This window comes from Pithys albifrons, chromosome 2 (genome assembly GCF_047495875.1).
Source record: "Pithys albifrons albifrons isolate INPA30051 chromosome 2, PitAlb_v1, whole genome shotgun sequence".
In the NCBI taxonomy this organism is placed as follows: Eukaryota; Metazoa; Chordata; class Aves; order Passeriformes; family Thamnophilidae; genus Pithys; species Pithys albifrons.
Genome location: NC_092459.1, coordinates 90603334 through 90626264, shown reverse-complemented (window position 1 = coordinate 90626264; position 22931 = coordinate 90603334). Strand labels below are relative to the sequence as shown.

At 39.3% G+C, this 22931-nt stretch overlaps 3 protein-coding genes across 8 annotated transcripts in view; 2 read left to right on the top strand and 1 right to left on the bottom strand.

The window, feature by feature from the left end:
* The window catches only part of SLC3A1 (solute carrier family 3 member 1), a 16393-nt gene extending 11871 nt beyond the window's left edge, over nt 1-4522 (top strand). The window contains exons 9-10 of the mRNA XM_071577316.1: nt 1549-1665; nt 2482-4522. Of these exons, the coding sequence (XP_071433417.1) occupies nt 1549-1665; nt 2482-2922 (558 nt within the window). The 3' untranslated portion in view covers nt 2923-4522. The remainder of the gene's footprint in view (nt 1-1548; nt 1666-2481) is intronic.
* PREPL (prolyl endopeptidase like) lies at nt 982-22893 on the bottom strand. 6 transcript variants are annotated; one of them, XM_071577259.1, is made up of 15 exons: nt 22725-22893; nt 21351-21623; nt 18161-18361; nt 17580-17646; nt 16734-16940; nt 14634-14757; nt 12117-12333; nt 11341-11526; nt 9702-9905; nt 8791-8966; nt 7155-7371; nt 6818-6967; nt 6070-6196; nt 5394-5476; nt 982-4637 (listed from the first exon to the last, which is right to left on the bottom strand). In XM_071577259.1, the coding sequence occupies exons 2-15, from the start codon at nt 21567-21569 to the stop codon at nt 4569-4571; spliced, it is 2247 nt and encodes a 748-aa protein (XP_071433360.1). In that variant the 5' UTR covers nt 21570-21623; nt 22725-22893; the 3' UTR covers nt 982-4568. The 6 variants fall into 6 exon arrangements, with proteins under 6 accessions (XP_071433360.1, XP_071433395.1, XP_071433386.1 ...); XM_071577294.1 differs by having other exon boundaries at nt 16734-16937; XM_071577285.1 differs by having other exon boundaries at nt 18161-18358.
* The window catches only part of CAMKMT (calmodulin-lysine N-methyltransferase), a 230098-nt gene continuing 229372 nt past the window's right edge, over nt 22206-22931 (top strand). The window contains exon 1 of the mRNA XM_071577328.1: nt 22206-22533. Coding sequence (XP_071433429.1) covers nt 22330-22533 — 204 coding nt within the window. The 5' untranslated portion in view covers nt 22206-22329. The remainder of the gene's footprint in view (nt 22534-22931) is intronic.

Genomic DNA, 22931 nt, shown 5'->3' with positions numbered 1-22931 from the left:
TCCTCCAAGTTCAGAAGGGATCTGCACAAAGGGGAGGGTGCCTGGTGGCAAGCAGAAGTGACTCCTGGTTGTCATGTATAGTCTGTTCCAAAAGGGAACAGCTCACCTTTGCCTCTTATTTCCATATCTGAGCACCATGAGAACACAGTCCTATGACAGATGCTGGTTTCACAGTGGAAAGCCTCTGTTAGGGAATGAGACAGACTCTGACATGTTCCAAAGGGTGTTGGCTAGCTTTGTACCAAAGGGAAAGAGGTACTTGAAGCACAGGATCATCTCCAGGTTTGTCTGATTCAGATGTGAGGAAATGATTCTCTGATTTAAAAGGAAATCTCATTTGCTCTGAGAAACACCTGGGTCAGAGTATCTCCTGCATTTTCTTGCCACTGCTGATTACTGCCCACAGAGCGATTCTCTTCAGGAGAGTGGCTCGCCCTTGGCTCCTCAGGGTTCGCTCTCTTTTAGTGGCTACCCTGGGGCTCACGGCTTTGGAACAATGGAAACCCACCCTTCACTCAAGCTGGAGAGGAAGGTTCCCTGATTAATGGGTGTCTTTGAAAGATGGAGAGTATTTGTGCAGGATATAGTCTTTAGCTCCGGCATTTAAAACACTTCGGAAGACACAGAAAGAGGTAAAGACGAATGAGCATTACCAGTGTTGAAAACAGGATTCCCTCCCGCCTCTTTTCTGAATATGCTAAAAAGGAGAAACCTGTTATTTATAATGTCACAAAGCAAAGTGACAATTTCTTTTGTTAAGCTGCTGTTCTGACAGATTGTATTGAAAAGTGTCCTTTATATAAGAAACAGTTTTTATGGAAAACAAACACTCAAAGTATGTGCAAAATATTTTATGCCCTCTTATATCATTAAATTTACGTGTCATAACTTTTGGCAGTGCCTCAGTAACAATGAGGAAGCTTTTTCAGAATTTTTCTCAATTCTTCAAAATGAGAACTTCAGACTTTTTACATCGACAGTTTTTAATCAGCTAAAAGTTGGTTTTCAACAGTTTTGCACTTGGAAATATTTTTTTCTTTCTAACAGAAACAATCCTGTCCATTTTGGACCCCTTACAAATGTAAGCTTGAAGAGTTCTAAGGGAAAAGGTGTGATGATTACAAAAGAACAGACACTAAACAGCATTTATTAGTTGTTTACTGTTATTTTAATGGCATCTTTTCTTAGGACTCATTACCTCATGTATTCACTCGCTGCATATCTAGATATTTATCAGAATATCCTGCCTGTCATTAGTAAACTTTTATCCAACCATCTTTGCAAAGGAGAACAACTTTAGTGGAGTTGTGTGGGAATTCCACATTTTACCCAGCAATGCTGTAACTGAGATGATCTGCTCTTCTCAATTACAGGAACTCTTAGTTCCTATTTTCTCCTTAGACTTGGAACAGGATTACATTTTCTTTATTAATTTTTACCTTGAACTGAAGAAAGCAACACTGAAATGGTGATAATTTGAGAGCTGTGAGAACATGCTATTCAAAGAATACCTTTTTAATATGATAATCACCACTTTTTATTTTCTAGGTGACCTTTCCAGAGAAATCTCCCATGCAGTGGGATGGGAAAGTTAATGCTGGTTTTACTGAAGGCAACAGTAGCTGGTTACCTGTTAACTCTGACTACCAAAGTGTAAATGTGGAAGTAAGTACATGCATGTGTAACAAATTAATGGTCTAAAAATATTTTTATGTATCTATTTTACTCTGGCTTCCTTTTAGTAGTGGGCATTGGCAGTAAGAACAAACTCAAGGGAAAAAACCAGCACTGAATCCTCACAAGTTTTATTAGAAAAGGAATTCCTAGCACCACCAAGGAGCTTACTTCATCTATATTCCTTTAAGCAAAGCAATTGCAACTGTGATGTTGATATGGCAATTTGGCTCTTTAACATCCTTTTAATGCTTTTAATATTAAATTGAAAACTGGTCTTGTTTCCCCCCCCCCCATTTCTATTGCTACAGAAAGCACTGGCTGTATAACAAGAACTTAACATGAACCACCTCTAACATAAGTAGATCAGTGAACCGAACAGATTTTACAGTGCTGACCAGAATTGAAGACAGAAAAAAAAATTCTAAGATAGCAAAAATATAAAACATGAAATAAACCTTGTGACTTCAGTAGATTAGACTTAATGAGAAAGGTTCAGTGTCAAGCCTTGAACAGCCGCAGCTTTCTCCTAAATCAACAGTGCTAAAAGGAGGCTGTGGGAGGAAGCAACAGCATTAGTGCTGGGGAATTGTCATGCCTAATAACCTGTCTCTGCCACTTCACAAATGCCCAGGAAGTGCACAAGAAAAAGCAGTTTTTCAGTGAAATTTACAGATAAATTGGAAGAGGGATAATTGTCCAAGTGCAATAGGCGTGTTCTCAGTCGACTGAGTGGGTGTGAGAGGGAAATTGTGTTTCCTGCCTGCAGTGCCAAGAACTGACCCTGTCCATTGCTGACTGTTGCAGATCCAGATGACCTGGTCCAACTCAACCCTGAATTTGTACAGAGAGCTGATGCTCCTTCGCAACAGTGAGCTCCCCATTAATCGGGGGTGGATGTGCTACATCTGGAATGACAGTAACGTGTTTGTGTACGTGAGGGAACTGGATGGGTTAGACAGAGTCTTCATGATGGTCCTCAACTTTGGGCAGGATTCGACAACAGACCTGAGAGCCATAGTTCCTAACCTTCCATCTGAAGCTGTTATAAGACTAAGCACTAATTTTAGCAATGCTGGTAAAGCTGTCTCTACCAAACTAATTAAAACTGAAACGGGAGAAGGCCTGGTCCTCGAATATAAAACAACAAAGCCTGTCCATACTATGGAAACTTTTCAAGGGAAGTGTTTTGTGGCAGAAAAAGCTTGTTATTCCAGCGCCTTAAATTTACTCTACGTGAACTGTTAAGTGCAGGAGTAGAATAGCTAAGCTTTCATGTTAATTTAGAAGATACTGTTTTCAGGGAAATGCAAAAAATACTCAGTTTTCTTTGGCTTTTAAAACTTTGTGTACAAAATAAATATCCTGGAAACAGATACCTAATTGTCTTCTATCTGAATTGGTGATGGAAAAAAAAGTATGGTATAAAGGCCCCCTTAGTCTGTGGAGAAGAAAAGTAAAACCATTACAAACTGTCCTGTTAAAGTGTGTGCATTTTTGTGAGAAAAGAGAACAGTTGCTTTTTGGGTGCTGCCCCAGACAGTTGTTAGTCATTAAGAGCTCCTGTGGAATCCAAAGCTTGTGGCAGTTCAAAATATATAAATGTTTACCCATACGTAGATTTGTAAAACTTATCTTAAAGGGGGGTGTGGTATTGAGTAAAACAGGTAAACACACAAGCAGAACTAATATATATGGTTATGATGTTTTATCTCTGCTCTCTAACAGCTCTGATCAGCCTTGAAGTTAGCATGAAAAAACAAAATATAGCTCATATATCTAATTCTACACTCAGGACTGCATTTCCAACTCATTCTCCCCCTCCCTGCTGAATTAGAACACATCTGCATTCTTTCACTTCTCTTCCTACCCTAAGGCTGAGGTGAGGGGTGTGCACTTTAGTTCAATGTAAAAAGCTTAAACAACTCCACTGACTGTCACACTTGTTCATTGCTTTGACTTGCATTTGCTGCACCTGCAGTGGCTGATGTGGCCCAAGGGAAGAGTCAGCATTTGACCTTGGTGCAATCTGCTGTGGACACAGGGGTCCCTTGGGCAGCTGTTTTGGCTTGACGACCGTATGGCCACAATGTAACTTCCACCAACGGCTTGTACCAGCTGCTGGCCCAAGGTGTGCACTAAGCATCTATTGTAACACGCAATTGCACTGCAGGTTTGTGCCTTGCTTACAGGGCACCTAAGTGATGAACTGGGCTGCTTCAGTGTGGGCATTCTTGTTTTATCGTCTGGAGAGACTCTGGCATCATCTTCTGGGGCATGCATTTTTTCTTCAAGGGGACTTTGGCACCTCCTTTTTAAGATTACCATGCTAGTTAAGGTAACTGCAAGATTTTAAATCTACTCAGATCAAAGATTCTGCTAAAGCTCCTGTTCTTGAGAGTCCATTTCTTTGCAGTTTGGTCTACCCCACTATATGATCAGTAGTACACTATGGCTGCTGTGTCATAGGAAGGGCAACAGTCATCATCACCTACATATGGGAATAAGATTTAGTAGTGAGACTTTTATATCAAATATTACTTATTAGCTTTATTGCCTGTTTTAAAGGGGGCCTTACCTTAGGATGGAAAAGCTTCCTGTACAAAGTGCTTGTGCCAATTGTTGTGCTTCAGCTCCACTCCTGCAGCACTGGCTTGTGTGACCAGAACTTACTGAACAAACTGATTTATGCAGGCAGCTACTTCTTCTGCACTGCTAGGCAGGGGAGAAATTCAGTTCTTCTGTATGTTTATAAGCCAATGCCACACCCAGGGTTGTGTGCTTATGCTTTAAAGCAGGGATCCCAGAGGAGAGATCCCCTGGGGAAGGTGTTTGCTTTCCATACAAATAAAAATCTGACCCAAAGTTCCTCAGGTGGTCACTCTGTTTATTAGCTATTTGCTGTGATACTGATGGCCTTCTTCCTCAAGTTCTTTGTTCAGAAAAGCAAGGTGTCTTGCAACCTAAAATAATGAAACTATTTTATTACAAAATAGAATTCTTTGCACTATAAACCTTCAGGCTCTTGTGGAGCTATTCTAATCTTCCTTTCCTATACTAATGCTAAGAAATACCTTGCTCTAAGACAGAATGAAGTCTTTTCTGTAATAATTAGTTTTGGGAGTAACAGCCACAACAACCAAATTGACATTTGCTAGGATTTGTTTAAATTAACAGTAATAAAATTTGTATCCAATTGTGACAGTCTGAGAAATTGATAACAATATATAGTGTGTTGCTTTTAACCTGCAGGCCTCTGTAAAGTGCACAGTCTTGAAAGGTAATTGTAATAGTTTTGGTAATACAGACCATGTATTTCAAAATTCAAAGATCAAACCCATCATATGTTTTACACATGAGGAAGATGGAAGTAAATAGTATGACAATTTTAAACACTTAATACTCTACAACTTGGAACCTTTCATTCAAGGCTCTCAGCACATTACAGTGGGAATTGAACACTATTTTGAGGTCATTTCAATGATCTGTTTCTGTCACTGTCTCTTTTATATCTATAAAAGTATATATATAGATAAATATATGTAATTATATACATAAATTGCTGGGTTATGTATATATAAAACCAGCAGTTGCTCTTGCAGTTTTTCTTTTTCATACTTTAAACATTCAATGACTGCATGACTACTGAGGCTGAAGTATCAGCTAAGGGGACACCTCCCTCCAACACGTTATGCACATGTGCACTAAGGGGAACATACCTCATTCAGTGAGTGCTCCCAGGATGAATCACAATGACTGCCACTTGTCTGGACATCTAAGATGATATTAGGAATCCGATTTCCTGGAAGAAAGAAGCTCATGATCACTTTACACGGAATGAACAAGAGAAAAGGTAAGTGGGGATGTGAGTTGTTTAGGCATAGATAGTTCTGCCTTCTGTCCCAACAGAACTTCTATTATTCCTTAAAAAGAAAAGAATCATACAGGGTGAATAGTTTGTATTTCTATTAACTGCATACGTGATAAATATTTATCTATTTAGTGTGTTTGTTCTCTTTGAGTCTTTTTGGAAAGACATGGTTTTTTCTTTCTGGGCAAATGGCACAACAGCAACCTCAGCATCTGCTGTTTTTTCTCAACCAGTTGTGCGGCTCGCAGAGACAGGACATAATTAAATTTAGAAAACATTATTCAAGATCCCTTTTGGTACGAATGACAAAGCCTCTCCCCAGCTGAGATAGTACTAGAAAATAGTAAAGCTTGAATGTACCTTTTGCTGGAAAGTGTCCCAAAGCTAGTATTGAGTTTCATGTATAAAAGCACCTGTGCCTTGGCCTTGCTAAGACCTGCAGCTGTATCCAAGTGAGAAAAGTAGGGTAGCAAAAATAAGATTTTTATGGTTAAGTCAACTCCATTTACCTGTAATATCCTTACCTTTCTCTCTTGTTCTGCCGGCATGTTCTAGCGCAGCCTCTCTAAGTTTCTGAACATACCGTAAGACTCCTGTTAGTGGTATCCTTTGATCGTTTTCATACGCCGTGATAAAAACTGATGGATAACACTGAGATTAAAAACCAAAACCAGTTAATAAACACTTGAACACTGTTTACTCTCAAAGAGTAACAATTTTTCTCTTACCTAAAACCACATATATTACATAAGTACTTTAAAAACTAGTTGAGCTTTATTTTTGTTATCTTTCTGCACAGAAAAAGTTGTTTTTAAATAGTAAGATTTTACTTAATGGAGCTATGCAGCACAACTAACACATTAAAAGGAAGATTTCCCCTGAGATGATAATATCAAAGCTATAGCTCATTTTCTACTTCAGTTTTTGCCTCTGAGAAGGTATTAGATCAGTTGAAATACTGCCTTCCTTCTGACAAAATCTGAACAACAGAAACTCCCCACAAAAGGAGAAGGTATTTTGCATGTTGAGGTTTGGTATATAGTAGAGTAATATACTACTTTCTGGGAGTCCTAAACAAAAGCATGTTTTGAAATCTATTGATTATTCAGAAGGCATTTGGTTCATTTCAGTAGTCACTTGTGACTCCAAATATTGCTAAGATGATTACTGAAATAATTAAAAGGTTTTTTTAATTTGTTATCCACTTTTTGTTTTCTTATAAACCACTACACTTTCTTACTGTAGTATTTCACACAGAAAGGGTAGAGTTACCTGTGGCTTAATATTTTGGTATGGACAATAGCTTTTGATATACTTCATACATTTTTCATCTTCTAATGGATTTCCCCATTCTTCTTGTTCCTCAATTGTCAGTGGCAGATGAGTTTTCATCATTGTATTTAGAACATCTACGAAAGGAGCCTTTGGAGTCATTAAAAGAAAAAACAGTTGGCAAATTGGACAGAGGACCTTGAATGCCTGAGTCGAGGTGTTCTCAAACAAATGAGAAAAGTGAATTTTGAACTGGAATGTTTCCAGTTCTGAAACTGGTAGAATGAAACAGAAAATACAGTTTGATATAATCCATAAGAGGTCTGCAGCACCTCACCTGTAAAACCACGGCTCTGATCAGGTCTGGCTCAGTGTTGCACAGGGCTCCTGCAAGAACTCCTCCAGCACTGGCAGCTGCCAGTGCTGTGTGTTTTGGCTGAGAAAACCCCAGTTTGTGCAGCAGCGTGATGCAGGCCCTGAGGTCATGGAGACCTTTGAGTTTATTAAGCTGACATCCATCTTTGTGCCAGCTGAGGCCTAGCTCTCCTCCACCCCTGAAATTTAAAGCAATTCAAGTTTGAGTCTCTTTGGAAAAAGCTTCAGATAATGAAAGAATAGCAGCAACTACAGAATTGCAAAACCATAGTTTGCCTTCCCAATTAACTCTTACTTTCTCTATTTTTATCTTTACTCTAAGTTATGGCTAAAACACACAACATGAAGACAAAATAAATCCGTGCATGATGACTGGTGAAAATACTAACTGTACATGTGCTTGTGGCCTGGAACTTGCAGGGAAAGCACCACTTTAGGAAATGACACTGTCATTGTAGGCAATACAAAATCAGGCAATAATACTATCTTTTTGTACAGTAAACTATTAAAACATTTAAACACTTTCAATACTTACATCACTAACACTAGCATATATTAAAAACACTTTTACTGTTTATTATTTTATAGTATTTCTCAGCTCTACACCAGACTCTCAGGATTTGTCTTCTGCACTGCTTAAATTCTGAAACTGTTAGAAAGGTGGTTTCTTTCCCCCCTAGTTTATCAATTTCAAATACTACTTGAAATGTTACATTCTGTAATACAGGATTAAAATATTAATTTATATTTCTTTCTACACAACCAAAATTTTGGTTCTAAGCCACCTGAAGCTTCCTTTTCTGGTTTCAGTTTTAAAATGAAGTAACTGATTAGTCTGCCGTCTTTGGATGAAGAATCCATCTTCATTTAGAACCAACTTGCATCCTAAGATACTTAGTGGGGTGGGAAGAAGAACAGCACAATGCTTGCCACTGAGAACAGCAGATATGTTTGTATGCTGAATTTGTTTTAGGACCGGTATTTCAAACAATTACTCATTTTCCCCCCAACTCCTTCCCCTTCCTCCCCTAAAGAGATTCTTTTGTTATCTTCCCTACCTACTGAATTAATATCTCAGTGAAAATGTGAAGCCTATGTAAGTGCTGGTTTTATAAAACTCGTAGATCTGTGGATAGACTGGAGGCAGAGGACTTGGCCAATAAAAGAACAAGAGATGCAGGTTAAATGCTCAGTTGTTGCAGCAGAAGGCAAATGGCTTTCAGAAGACACAGACTGATCATTAGCACACAGTGCCCTCAGAAGGAGAGGGAGGTAAGTGTGTCCCCTCAGAAGTGTGTCACAATGTTATCGTTATCAATGTTTTTGTTGTGCAAAGATGAGACAAGAAGTAATGAGACTTCAAAAGACTGAAAGTTACATCCAGCCATCCTACAGATTTAAGAAACCTAAATGTAGAATGTGTTCTTGTATTTCTGAGGTAAATTTATGTTAAAAAGTTCTTAAAAAATCTACAAAGAGATGAATAATTATGTATAATTACATGAAAAAAATATTTCTGTATGTCTTCAGTTGCACATCAAGAAATACCTGTATGTCCCGCAGATTGAAATCGTAATTCCATTTTATATTTGACTTACCTAACATGGCAATATGCTAATATCCAACCCTCTTCAATTAACATCAGCTTCTCTTCTTTAAAGCTCATGTTCAAATCTATGCCATAAGCTCCATATACATGAACTAGAAGTGGTTTCCTGTGTAGCTCTTTAGAATTCATATTATGAAAAACTGTAATTGGCACCAAAGTTTCATCCTGGAAAAGGAGTATTTTTACAATAAGGGACATGGCAGAAATCTCAATGACACATGGCAATGAAAACTTCAATTATTTATTTTAAAATGTAGCTTTTTGATTACAGTAATTTTTTTTCACTTAGAATGTACAAAGCACTCTTGAAAAATAAAGCATGAGACTGAACCTCTGCTGTGTGGGCTTATGGATGCAGAGTATAAATTCATTTAAGTGCTACACCTGAGGAGTTTTTAAACTACTAAAGCACCCGAGTCTTCCTTCCCCCTTAAACACCAAGAATATATGTTATTAACAAAACAGTTTACCACTTACCACAGTACAAACTCTTTATTAACATCTCCAAATTTTTAAACTCAGGCTGTTAAAACTTTCCTTTCTTGATCTACACTGTGCAGCTGCTTGTGGGGAGCTCTTTTCAGCAGAGCATCTTTTTCATTTACGATGCAGAGTATAATACCATACATCAACCAGCAATTCTAATTTATACTGTACTAAGATCCTTGACTCATCGTGTGCTGTTATCTCCTCTGGCATACCCAGGTTAATGGGGAAAAAAAAAAATCACGACTCTTGTTCTTCTCTATAGCACTGAAGAAAACACCCACTGTTTAGTAACTATAGCACCAACTGCTCTTTACATTTTTTAATCTCTATTCCTTGCCAAATGCACTTTCTTTAAATGGGTGGGGAGGAAGGAAAGAATAAAAGGAATGGGAAAGGACTGAAAAATCTTACCTTGCTTTTAGCTAGTAAACGTGTAGTGTGACAATTCGTAATAATTGGTACCTCTTGCACAGCTTGTTCAATGAGATTATTTTCTTTAAATGAATATGCAAAATGCTTAGGGGGGTGTACTGGGGAGGACAGCTGAAAATAGCAAGTGCTGGTGGTATGTTCAGGATGACATTCCAATTCAAATTCACAGGCCCACGTAGGTAGCTGAGAAAACATGGCATTCCAAGTGAGACCCTTACATTGCTTCTGCAAATTTTGCTTAGTGTGTCCTTCAGAGGAAAAGGCTTTGGATATCAACTAATTATCTTCAGTTTGTATGTAGCATAATCTGTATTTCATTTAAATTCAGTAGTGAAAGAGTCAAAGACTGGTCAACTTTTCCCCAGAGGCCATTGGATAAAGTTCAACAATGAAATAAAAAGGAAAAATAAATTCAGTTTAAAATGGGCATTAGTGCAGATTGGATATTTTTTTAAACTGAAACATTATTTGAAATTATTCCGCATTGCTTTTATTTCTTAGATCCTATTTCTCTTTGCATTTCCAGTTCTATTTCAACATGTTATACAGCCAAGTCCATGTCAGCTGTTACACTTTTACTGTGAGTTAGCTCAGTAATGCTAAGCCACTGAAAACCCCTGCCTCTTAACTTCGTTCCTAGTGCCAGCCATTGTGAAGAACAAAACCTTTTCCTGGCACATTCACCCGCAGACACTTACTGTTATTATATTTAAGGTTTTTAACTCTGCTAAGAATGAAAGAAATCAAGATTCATTCTTTGAGAGCAGCAGGGACATAGCTAAACCCTCTGCCAGACCATTACTTACTCAGGTTAAGTTGCTAGAGCCTTCTGAAATGGCAGCAAAAGTCCAAGTTCTCCTGAGTAACTGCAGACCCTTTCTGAATAAATAAACTATGGCCATTTTTAAAAATGAAGGTCTTGGAGACCACAGAGTGTACTTTTGTTGAAAACCTTTTTCCACTGCAGTTTTAAGAACGCAGCATTGGCAACTTGTTGCAATAAACTTGCGAGTAGTTAGATGGTCTTTTTCAGGCAAACAACTCTAATATTTGATCTGAATGGTCTCCAGAAATCATGGGTTTGAGTAGTCACTTTGGTTTTAATCCACAAATATTTAGCAACAACTACAGAGGGGAAGAAATATTTTGCACCAATTGTACTGCAATGTCAACTCTTCCCATTTATTATGGGACTGTGTCCACACTTGTCTTCTGAGCGTTTTCATCTTTTTTCTGTAGGAGGGCCAGGCTTTTTCCTTGCTTGCAACCAAAAATAGGCCCAGTAAAACTAAGTAGAGTGTTTAGGTAATCAAATCCTATTTTACATAAGAAATCAGCTGCATTGTAAAGAGCCTGAGTGTAATATGTTGAAGAAAGAACTGACTCATAAGAGAGCTGCACTTTAACTTTCTAAATGCTGCAATAGGCCACCACATGAAATCCTGAAGAACAGCCACACGTAATACAATTAGTCATAACGATGAACTTTGCTGTATTATAGTTTTCAAACCACCTTTACTTTTGAAATGTATCTTTGCTTTCATTATAATGTTATGTTAAAAAAACCCCATGGAATAGTGCTGGAAAAATAGGCTGCTCAAGCCAAACTAAGACATACCTTTATTGACTGAACTGCGTGTGAAACGAAGGAAATCACATTTAAGTAAAGATGACCAGCATTCTTCAGGAACATAATACAGTCATCACTGAACATCTCAAAGTCTACTAGCTTGGTTTTCTTTTCCAGTGCATGAACTAACTGCCAGTTCTCCTTGCCACTGGAAGCTATGGGTGCCTTCATCAACTACAGAAATAAAATAAACAACGTCGTATTACTAAGATGTAGTAAGAGTCACAAATGAGACCTACAGGCATATAGGTAATCTCATACAATGTTGCAAAAAAGTTCTAATTTGTATTGTGTGTGTTTGCCTGTCTAAAACTGGAGCTTTTTGAACTCTGTTTACTCAGGCAAAATAGAAGAATGATTCAGTAAGATTTGGAGAAGATCAAGTCTCAAAGATTAATCTACAGAAGATTTTAAGGCAATAAGTGCTTTCAGCATGGACAGCAGAATTGTAGTTGGTTTGATTATTTACAGTGAGATCACCAACTTGAATTTTGCTATGAGGGAAATGACTGTTAAAGCATACTCATTTCCTGATGCTGTTAAAGGAGTTAGAATCAAAATGGCATACTACAGGCAAGACTTCCTGTAGCACTATCACTCTTCCAATCCATGTGGCTCTCTGTGTAACTCTTAAATTATTTCAGTAAGCTGTGAAGCACAGAATTAAAAGTCAGCATAGAATTAAATTCAGCCTTAAAATTTCTGTATGAGCTGCAGTAGGTATCTGAATGAATCCTATGAATCTAGTAATCAGTTAAAATTACCTTATATTCTGCAGGTTCTCCATATGTAGTAAGAATATATAACTCATCATTTCTGTGCTCGATGTGGTAAATGACCCCTTTTGTTCGTGGTTGTACCAGAGCAGGTAACTCAAAAGGATGTCTACAGTCAACCAGCCAAACTTCTGAGGTTGTCTTGCTGTTGCTGTTGATAGTGAGAAAACGCCTGTCTTTTGTGCAATAAATGTCTACAAAGAATCTGTAGGGAATAATTAAAAAAAAAAAGAAAAAATTTGATTGGTATTTTAAAAATGCATGTTGTTGAGAATGATGGGCTTCCATCTGCAGAGTAACAAACAGCAGGCCTGTAAGTAGGCTGGAGAAATTTCAGGTTACTTGACTCCAAAACCCACTTCTACTGCATTTATCCTGGGATTCAAAAACCTGCAATCTTGTGTGTGGAACCTGAAATCTGCAAGGAAAGCAGTTCAGTTGCTGCCCAACTGAATCCAGGTTTTTGCATCACTCAGACAGACTGGAAGCTCATTGATGTATATAGGCTTTAAAATTCAGGCAAAAGGTACAACTTTTTCTTGAGCTTGCAACCCTGATTTTTTTAAAAAAGTAGTAATACATAATTAAATTAAAATTAATAAAGGACATCATGTGAGAACAGCAATAACACGAGTAAGAGCTATTATAAAAATAAATTGATAAAATGTCTATGTGTTACTGACCTAACTTGATTTGAAGCAAGTAAGACAAAAAATACTATTTTTAAAACAAAAGCACAGAGGCCTTGCCTATATAAGGCAAGACAGACAGTGTTGCAGTGATAAAGCTGGAAACTAGGAACTGGTTTGGGAACTATCTAAGAAACTATGAATGACCTGCTGGTTTTAAATGCATCTAAAATTTAGAAACAGAAAACAGAATGATAACCACTGGTTGGATGCTAGTATTAGAGAAGTTCAGGCTGAAATTCAGATTCAGATTTCTGTGAGTCATCCTAATTAACTGGAATGTCACATCTTGGGACTGCAGTTTCTTTGGCATTTTGAATCTTTAAGACTGGATGTCTCTAAAAGCAAAACTGTCCAAGACAAAGATCCAGATTTCATCAAGAAATTGCAAGATTGAGTACTGTAATCTGCATCATACTGATCAGACACACAACTGCAATAATGTTCTCTCTAGATTTGAAAGTATTTGACTGGTGAAGGAAAGAATGTTTTAGATAGCATTTTCAGTCCCTTTAATTATTTGCAGGTGGAGAACTCCCATTTTTTGGGTACTATTGTTTCATCTAATTGCACCCTCCTGACATCTTTAGGAGGACAGGCAAAGAGGGGGATCTAAGTCTGCAAAAAGTCAGCTTCCTGCTTCTCTCATACCCAGGGGTCTGGCAGGAATGTGGCACTGCATTCAGCAGAGACTCCAACAGTTCAGTTCTGCTGACCCTGACCTCTGAGAGGGTTGAGCTGAAATGCAGGTTACACTTCTCCCCAAGGACTCTGACCTTGATACTGCCCTTTTTTAAAATCTTTGTAGCTTTTATTTTTTAAGGAAGTCAAGAAATTTTCCACTTCTAAAAAATACATTGGATTGCCACTAGAAGAGCTTGTGAGATGGAGAATGGAACTGCTAAATGGCGATACAAAGGAATGTCTTGCCATCTGCGATGAAGAAATGGGTTCAGCTCTGAGCTGCAGTAGCACATGAACCTTTAGAGTAAGTTTCTAGTAGATTTACTGTAATGACTGTGACCTTCAGAATTACGCCAACAGTTTCCCTGTGGGGAAGTGTCAGGTCAGTGCAACTGGATTTTCCAGAACTATGCATCAAATGCAGCTGGAACAAAAGGATCTTATTTACTCCATCTCAGCTGCAGATTTTTTTTGTTCCCAGATGAAAGTATAATGGAATTTTTTTTATTGACTATGTAACTTGAATGAAAAATAATCACAAATATTTACAGAATGCTGTATAAATTACCACGTGCTACATGCCTGAAAAACTAGTTCTGCACTCAATTTAGCAAAGAGCCTTCTTGTCTTCCTAAACCACTGCTTAAAGAAAGGTTATTGAGAGGGTATTCAGTCAACAATAGTTCTGTCTCTGGGAGTGCTGTAATGATTTTGCTCATCCATTACCCAGAGCAAGGATTAGCCTGAACTTCTCTGTTTTTTTTAAAAGATGTATCAGACATCAATAGCAGAGAAAACAAAATGAAATCCACTGTCTGATTTACCCTGTATGAAACTGTCACACATTCATTAAAGGACACCCTGACCTGCGAGTGACCTTGACATTTATAAACTCAGCTGAACTCATGAGGTAAGAGAGGAAAGTTAAATCTCTGTTGATCACATATCAAAAGGAGAACAGAACACATTCTTAGACTGTATAAGGCACTACTGACAGTGAAACACAACTTAAAAATGCATTTAACCATTTGAAATATGAAATGGAACACTTTGTTTTCTGAACCAGTTACATTTTACATAAAAATACTCTAAAATATGTAAAGGACTTTTTAAATTTTTAGGTAAGTATTACCTTGCATCTTGTTCTGTATAAACTAACTTAGTATGTTTCTGGTAAGTGAAAGTGGTCATAAACACATTCTGGCATTTAAGGTTCTTCTGACTTGTGTAATACAGAACATCATTTGTAGCCCATTCTGGAAAAAAAGACAAACGCATATCAAATTTGGACCAGTGTGTACTAGTACTGAGAGGAAGTGAAGTGCCATGGACATTGGACCCAGTGCTGAAAACGGTGGGTTGCAGCTGACATGGAACTGAGGGCAGCACTTCTGCATCCTGTGGGGACTGGGGTAAGCTACAAAAAGCTTTTTCTCATGTCTTTTCTGAACACCAGAGAACAAGAATCTCATAAGATATTAAAAAAAAGAGCGAGAGGACAATGTTATGGGAGGGGGGGGAGGCGGGGGCAATAACAGGAGGCTCTTGACCCTGTGGGGGTTCTGGAGGTAACAGGAAAATAGAAGGTATGTGGCTGTTTAAAACTGAGCATAGAACAGAGGTTTACATGGAGTCAGCGAGATAATAGAGCCAGCACAAGCTCTGCACTGCTGCATGTGACTGCACGCAAACCATTCAGAGAAAAGAGATGATGCAAGTGCCCCACGGGTACTGCTGAGATAAAAATTCTCCAGTTTTCTGTGCTCGTGTGTGTGTTCACCAACATTAGAAATGCATAAACACAGGAACCTGGTTATTCTGAGGTTCAGCAATCTGACTGATTCAGCCACATTACTGCTCTCTCTGCTGCTCCTACAGCCAACAGAAGGATGTTTAACACATATGATTTAAAAAGTTATTGTATGCTGTCTTATACATAAATACTAATTTTTAACACAAAACCACACTGAGGTAACACAAACAATTTGCTATCTGAACAGTAATGTGGCTCCCAACTGCACAGGTAGCTGAGGGCTCATGATGAAGACCAGCCTTTAGAAGGGAAATCCAGGCTCTTCTGTAGCATAGCATTTCAAAAATCAAGATGTAAATTTTCAAGAAACTCTGTTCCTTTCCCTGCTACTGCATATCTTTCAATACAAGCACATACTCTGCAAGTGGTCATAAGACCTAATTCTCTTGCTCATGATTGAGGCACCTCTGTACCTCACAACTAAGTTTACAAAATGAGTGTAATCTCTACAATTCTGATAGTCATCTTTTGTACTCTTATTATCTGCCATAATCTGTCACATCTATTGTAGACCTGTTGGTCCAGACTCTTCTGAATTAACATAAACAGATGATTAAATCAAACAGAGTGTAAAACATCACTGGAAATTTTGCAAGCTTAGTTTTCAACAGGCATTATAGTCTTCAGTTGTGCAAACACAACATTAAATTCTTGTATTTTTATAACTAGGAAGTTCTACCTAGAGTTTTAATTTTTGGCCCTACCTGGGCAAATTGCTTACTGTACTATATATATGTATTTGATGACATCTAAAAATATAATCCAAAAAACAAGATGTGGAACACTGTATACACACTAGAATATTCTTTTTGCTATCCTTTAACATACAATAAAAAAAAAAAGATTTTCCATTCGCTTCAGTTTACCTCTGCTTATTTTAACACCAATGTAAAGCTCTGTAATCTATTCTGAAAGACTGGTCCACTTCACTGGGCTCTAAATTGTGATCCACATCTGAGATTCCAGTTGAAATTTCAGCCAATACTCTCTCTCTAGTAGCTAATACTGTCACATTTTTCCAGTGAAGCTGATTGTCTACAACTATCAGTGACTTCAATTGGAGCTGTAAGGGTTTATCAAATACAACATTTCTCAAAAAATATTTACAGTTATGTCTGTACATTTTTAAAGCAGCATGCTGAGTTCAGTAGAAAAAATTATATGCATGACTGTTCTAACATGTATAAATGACTGCTTTTACAATGAAGGAAAACTTGTATCAAGAAAGCAGTCCCTTTCACCCACATCAGATAACTTGTAATTGTGTCGTGTCAAAGAAATCATAAATAAGAAACAATTCAACAGCTGTAAAATTATATGTTGCCTCCTTTTTAAAAATATTTTAATATTGTTTGTAGACTAAGAAAAATGTTTTGTTGAAAGCTGGTGTGTTCCACAGGATATTTATAAAGAACTTACCAAAGCTAAATACACTTGGAATTACTTTTTCCACAACAGGAAAATGACCAAGTTTCATTATAACACAGGTTGCCTCTTCAGAATTTTCACTTTTTAAGCTTATGGCCATGTATCTCTGATCTGGTGAAATTCTGATCCGTTGAATAAAGACATCAGAAAAGCCAAGATCGTTGGTACTGAATAAAATATCAGCATTTCCTTCATCTACTACATAAAAAAGAGAAAAAAGTCCTGTAATTAAGACACTGTCGAAATGAATGGTGGTTGTTAATGCCTGTATTTAACAAATCTGCCTGCAATATTCACAAACATACTACTGGAATTTATTAACACCAAATATCTGTCTTGAAAGGTATTTGCAAATGCACTTTGAAAAGTAAATTACAGTTCCAGAATAAAAAAAAGGCCTGTAGTTATTACTAAAAATATTTCAAAAGTATAGATCCTGGTTTCCAGTAAACATATTGAATTTTAAAGCTAGCTAAAGCATGGTTGTTTTGAATAAATACAATTAGTAATTTTTTCTCACCCCCTCAGAAATAAAAAAGCATGAATATTCTTTCCTGTTTTCAAATGTTTAATTAGGGCTCTGAAAAGAATGGCTTCTCTCTTTCCTCTCCAGCAACTTGCCTTAGTATCATCAATGTATACTATTCTCTCACTCTCTTCACCTCACCTTTTCAGAGGTGAGATTCTAGAATTATTAATCAATCATTAAAGAAACATATAAACATTTTTAGTTATTTGAGAAACAGAAACTCAGCTTTAATGTAGCAGAAGAACATGAAGTCATATATGTACACCATTTTTAAGAATCCCACCATATCAGGAAGAGCAATCCCTTACCATCATCTGCTTTTGAAAGAAATATGCAGCCATTCTCTTCAAAGTACACATTCTCTCCAAACCTTATCTGTTCAATACAAAACAAACATGTTTCAAGCCCTACACATAGTTACACTATTTCCTTAGAATCCCTGTATTCAGCCATTGTTCCTTACAACAGAATTGTAGCATACACAAATGGCAGAATACAGCACCTATATTCAGTACGGAGGAATTGCACACATCAGAAGGTTCTTTCCAAGTTAGGGTACTAAAGCTTCCTCTACCTGCTTTAAATTTAACAAAAGCCTCAGATCACCTGCAATTGCTCCTGCAACTTACAGTGTCTTGTATTCTTTATCCAAAAGTCAGATAATTATTGTATCTTTACTGGCTTTGACCTATGGCGAAATTAAGGTAAATTCACTAACATAACATATATAAGCTGTTCTAAACACATGCTGCTACTCCACACAATTATCAAAATATTCAAAACGTCTACCATTAAATAATCAGTAAACCAGCATTTTAAAGAAGAAATAGTTTCTCTGCTTTTTATTTGTAGTTAATGATGGGAAATGTTTGTATTTTATGTCACTTACCCTTGGGCTTCCTGAATTGAATGTATACTTGCTGTGCAATTCTTCTAATTTTTCTTTGATTCTCTTTGTCATAGATTTGTATGTTGGTGAAATACTATTCCAGATTTCCTGCTCTGATTTGAGAAGATTCTTGTGCCAAAGCTCTGATGTTACTATAGATGTATTTTGCTTCCTTTTGGAAGGGATTCTTGTTCCTTCCTGCTAAGTAAGGAAAGACAACAATGGCTTCGAGCCAGCACACTGTACACCAATATGAATACACTGAGTCAATATTTCCTGAGCTACAGACCCCAAACCAACTTGGCATTATTACAGTAGTATGTGCCATTAGAAAGAAAAAATATAGTTATGTTTTTATTATAATTCTTCCTGATCTTTTGAAGAGGCATTGTCAAATGTGTTTTATTTGACACACTTATTGAGGTCTTCTCTTCAAAATTTAGAGTACTATTAATATATGCTCTTAATTGATTATAAGTAAATGTATTTGTTCTTGTTCTAGGAGTAGGTTTTAGATAATTTTTATGGAATTCTATTATTTTTCCCTCTTCACAGGTGTTCTTTCATAATTTCCTGTCTTTAGAGTGTCATTTCTTACTTCCTTCCCTAGACAACACCACCACCCACATCTCTGTCCCCGTACCAGGAGTCCTGGTTCGGGTTCTTGCTCCACCTCCTCAAAAGTGTTCATATAAATGTTCATAAGCTGCAGAAGGAAGGGAAGCAGTGAACTGATGGGGTTCTGCAACAATTTTATCAAGAATAAGTGTAAGGATCTGGTTTTCCATGATCTATGAGCAGATCACTGCCACCTCATTGCCAACAAAGCTGTGTTCTGTTGTAAAAATGCTAAAAATGTGTTAAAACTGCTAGAACAATGCTACATCCTCTTCCATGCTGTGAAATCTCACCTGATCAAGTAATAAGCTTAACAATATATATGACACTACATAACACTGTATAGATCACACAAAGTAGCATTTTAAAACATTCAATATATGCTGTGAATGTGTCTAAGCTTAAAAAGCAGTTTACGTTTAATACCCCATCCTCACTTTGCATCAAGAACTGTTGGGGTTTTCCTAGTTTGTCTTCACAAATGCATGAGAACCAAAATGTGAATGTTACAATCAAATTTTGAAGGGAAAAGAAACCATCTGCTCGTTACCAAACTCCTTGTGAACATGAAAGACATCACTGAGCAGCAAAGAGTGCCTGTTACTGGCTCAGACCAGTGGTCCCTCTTGCCTGGTACATCAAATTGGAAGCACAAGGCAAAGTGTGAAAGTTCTTAGAGAAGCAACTGTGTAATTGGTCAAGGTAAAGAAACTGCAGGATGCCTAAGTTGTACCACCCTCTCTCCAGTCACTGGAAAAAATGTTTAAGAGAACACCACTCTCCAAACTAGATGCAACCAAATCAAAACCTCACAGTGGCCATAAACAGATACTTAGGAAAGCATAAGAATGAGACCAGTCAGATTATCTTCCCCAACAGGTTTTCCTTCAGCCTTCAACGATTTTAGCTCACATGGATATTTAAACAGTATCTCTCATGTATGACTCATCTCTCCTTATATCTATGTAAAATTTTAGCACCCACAACTTATTTTGGCAAGTTCCACACTTTATGAATCTTTTGATCACCCTCCTTTTGCTTTCAACAGTTCCCATTGTATTTATTTGGAAATACTACACACAGATGGGGATCACGATGTAGGGATGTATTAAGAGTTACTGTATACCTCCCTGCCTCGGGAAAAAACAGGAATCTAGAAATATCTAGATAGCAGAGGATCTCAGTGACAATCAGTTTGCAAACATTTGCTCCAAAGCAAACAGACACAGCTTCCTTTCAGTGAAAACTGTTTGTATCCTGCAACCAGCATGGTAGACCAGCATTTGTAACTGTGTCAGTGAAGTGACAACGAGTAAACAGCACCACATGTTCTCATCCATCTCACAGTCTGGAGAAGAGGAGGCTCAGAGGTGACCTCATCAGTCTAGAACTACCTGAAGGGAAGTTCTAGCCAGGTGGGGGTTGGTCTCTTCTCCCAGGCACTCAGCAATAGGACAAGGGGGCACGGGCTCAAGCTCTGCCAGGGGAAATTTAAGTTGGAGATCAGAAAAAAAATTCTTTCCAGAGAGAGTGATCAGGCATTGGAATGGGCTGCCCAGAGAGGTGGTGGATTCCCCATCCCTGGAGGTTTTTAAACTGAGATTGGACGTGGCACTGAGTGCCATGATCTGGTAAAGGGACTGGAGCTGGACCAAGGGTTGGACTTGATGATCTCGGAGGTCTTTTCCAACCCAATCGATTCTATGATTGAAGACTTTGTATATTATCCTTGAAATGTTTGTTTACATTTTGAGACACAGACTTGGGAACTGTTTACTATGGTGACAAATAAAAGCACTACAACAAGAAGACCTTTGGGTCACCTCTGAAGAAACACTGTCAATTTCAAACAATTTTAGGATAACTACACATCCATCTGAAAAACATGTTTAAGGTCAAATAAACCAAAACAGAAATCTTTTTAAACTGTACTACTTATGCATTATGCACATAAATCAGCTTAATACCTTTAGTTAAATCTGTATTAGAAATATTAAAAACCAGAATTTATTTCAGAGTTTTTTCTGACTCTGTGCATGATATACTGCCACCCAATTACACAATATTAGCTTACCGAGATCAATACAAGCATAGTTTACAATGTTTAAAGTACAGTTTATAAAGTGATCACAATTATAAGAAGTCAGTATTATATTTTAATATTTAACATGATGTAATCCATAACTTACTGGTCAGCACATAAAAAGTCAAGTTTTTTTGGGCCAGCTCCCAGTGATTAAAGTCTAGTGTCATCAGTTTGGACACTTTGCCTAGCTGATCTCTCCCTGCAGTCTTCTCCTGACACTTTACCTGAATCTTTCTGCAAGATACCAACTTTTAAACAATTACTACACCAGGAGAATCCAAGAAAATGCAGCTTTACATGAAAGCGTCACAGGAAAGGTGAACACCAGTATGTGCCTTTGAATCAAACTGATATCCTGCTATTTATCCCCTCTGCATCAAGTTTTCTAGGAAAAATGTTTCCTCAACACGTGAAAAGTATGTCTGGCTTCCTTAACAGACATGCCAAGGTGGTTTACGACACTAACTCTATACTTGAACTGCATACCTTGCAGGAAAAGCATCTCCATGGCTGGATGCTTCCAGGTGGCACGGTCCTGTGTGTGCATGCACTTCCTGAACAGTCCAGGATGTGGCATTTTTTGGCTTTAATTGTACTGCAAGGACACATTATTTGAAGATGGTTCATGTTAGAGTAGTGCTTGACACTGAAACTCAGTCCCTGGAGGAGATTCCGCAGTCCAGCACAGGACATCATAATCTTCATTTCTTGACAGCCAAGCTGAAATCTCTGAAAATCCCGAATTGCCCATCATTTACACTGTGTGTGAAATAAACGTACCATAAACTGCAAGTCAAACTTCCTCTCTCACAGAAATGGATTGATTCAATAGGTAAATCAGAGGAGAAGACACAGTGAAACTTTGGCTGTCTCTTAACAACAGCTACCCGCATTTCCCCCAGCACATTCCCGGCGGCTCAGGTTAAATCCAGTGAAACCATGAGGAGCAGGGAAGGTGCAGCTGCGCACGTTCCAATGCTGAGGAACAAACACTGGGGAAGTCTGGAGAACTCGAATGCCCCGCTCCCATCACCCAGCACCAAACCGAGATCCCTCCCGGGGCTCCCTGGGCAGCAAGGGCTGACCCCGCTCCCCGCCAGCGCTGCCCGTCCCGCCGCGGCCCGCGCAAGGACTCGCCGTGCCTGTCCCTGTCCCTGTCCCGCTCCCGCTGCGCCGGGGCTGCCCGGGATAAGATTCCGGCGGGCGGCCACGCTCCCGGCTGGCGCTGCCCGCAACCAAGATGGCGCAGGGCGCTTCAGCGGCCCGGAACCGCGGTTGTCAGCGCTGTGGCGCGGCGTCGGGGCGGGCGAGCTGGCGTGGCTTTCCCGGCCGACTGCCGTGCCACACGCAATGGCGTTCCTGGGGCGGCCGCAGAGGCCGCAGGCGGCTTGTCTTGAGGCGCGCTGTGCCGGGCCTGAGTAGCTCGGCCGCTCAGACCGCGGCTGGGCGCTTGCCCGTAGCAAAGATGGCGGCGCCCATGCCTCCGCCCGCCCCGCCCGGCCAGTCCCGCAGCGCCGCGGGGATGCTCGGCCGCCCCGCCGGCCCGGGCCCCGCTGCCTCCCGCCGCCCCATGGCCGAGCCCGCCGCCGCTCCGCCCCATCCCGCCGCGGGCAGCTGCGAGGCGAGCCGCTCGGGGGCGGCTCGAGCCCGCTGGCGGCTGCTCGGACAGGTAGGGGGAGCCCGCGGGCGGAGGGGCGGCGGGCACGGCCATGGGGCAGCTTCGGGCACTGGGTCCGGGCCGCGCCCCGCAGGGCTGCCCGCAGCTCTGGCGGGGGCATTGCCGGCATAGCGCGGCCGGGTTCGCAGCCCTCTTCCTGGGAAATATGGTAGTAATAAAAATATATGCACGCGTATACGCACCCATGGCCCTCTGAACAGAGGGGAAGCGGAGGGGCAGGTGTCGATCTCTTTGCTTGCGTGACCAGTGGCAGGACTCCAGGCATGGAGCTGGGTCAGGGCAGGTTTAGGCTGGATATTGGGAAAAGGTTTTTCACCCAGAGTGTTTGGGCACTGGAACAGGCTCCCAAGGAAGTGGTCACAGCACCAAGCTTGTCTGAGTTCAGGAAG

Excerpts from the sequence above, each read along its gene's own strand:
- PREPL (XM_071577259.1), bottom strand. The coding sequence starts at position 21,569 with ATGAAGATTATGATGTCCTGTGCTGGACTGCGGAATCTCCTCCAGGGA. Across the intron at positions 14,758-16,733 it reads TCCAAGTGTATTTAGCTTTG|AATGGGCTACAAATGATGTT; the intron begins GTAAGTTCTTTA and ends CTTTTTTTCCAG. Across the intron at positions 9,906-11,340 it reads ACGCAGTTCAGTCAATAAAG|CTACCTACGTGGGCCTGTGA; the intron begins GTATGTCTTAGT and ends ATGTTTTCTCAG.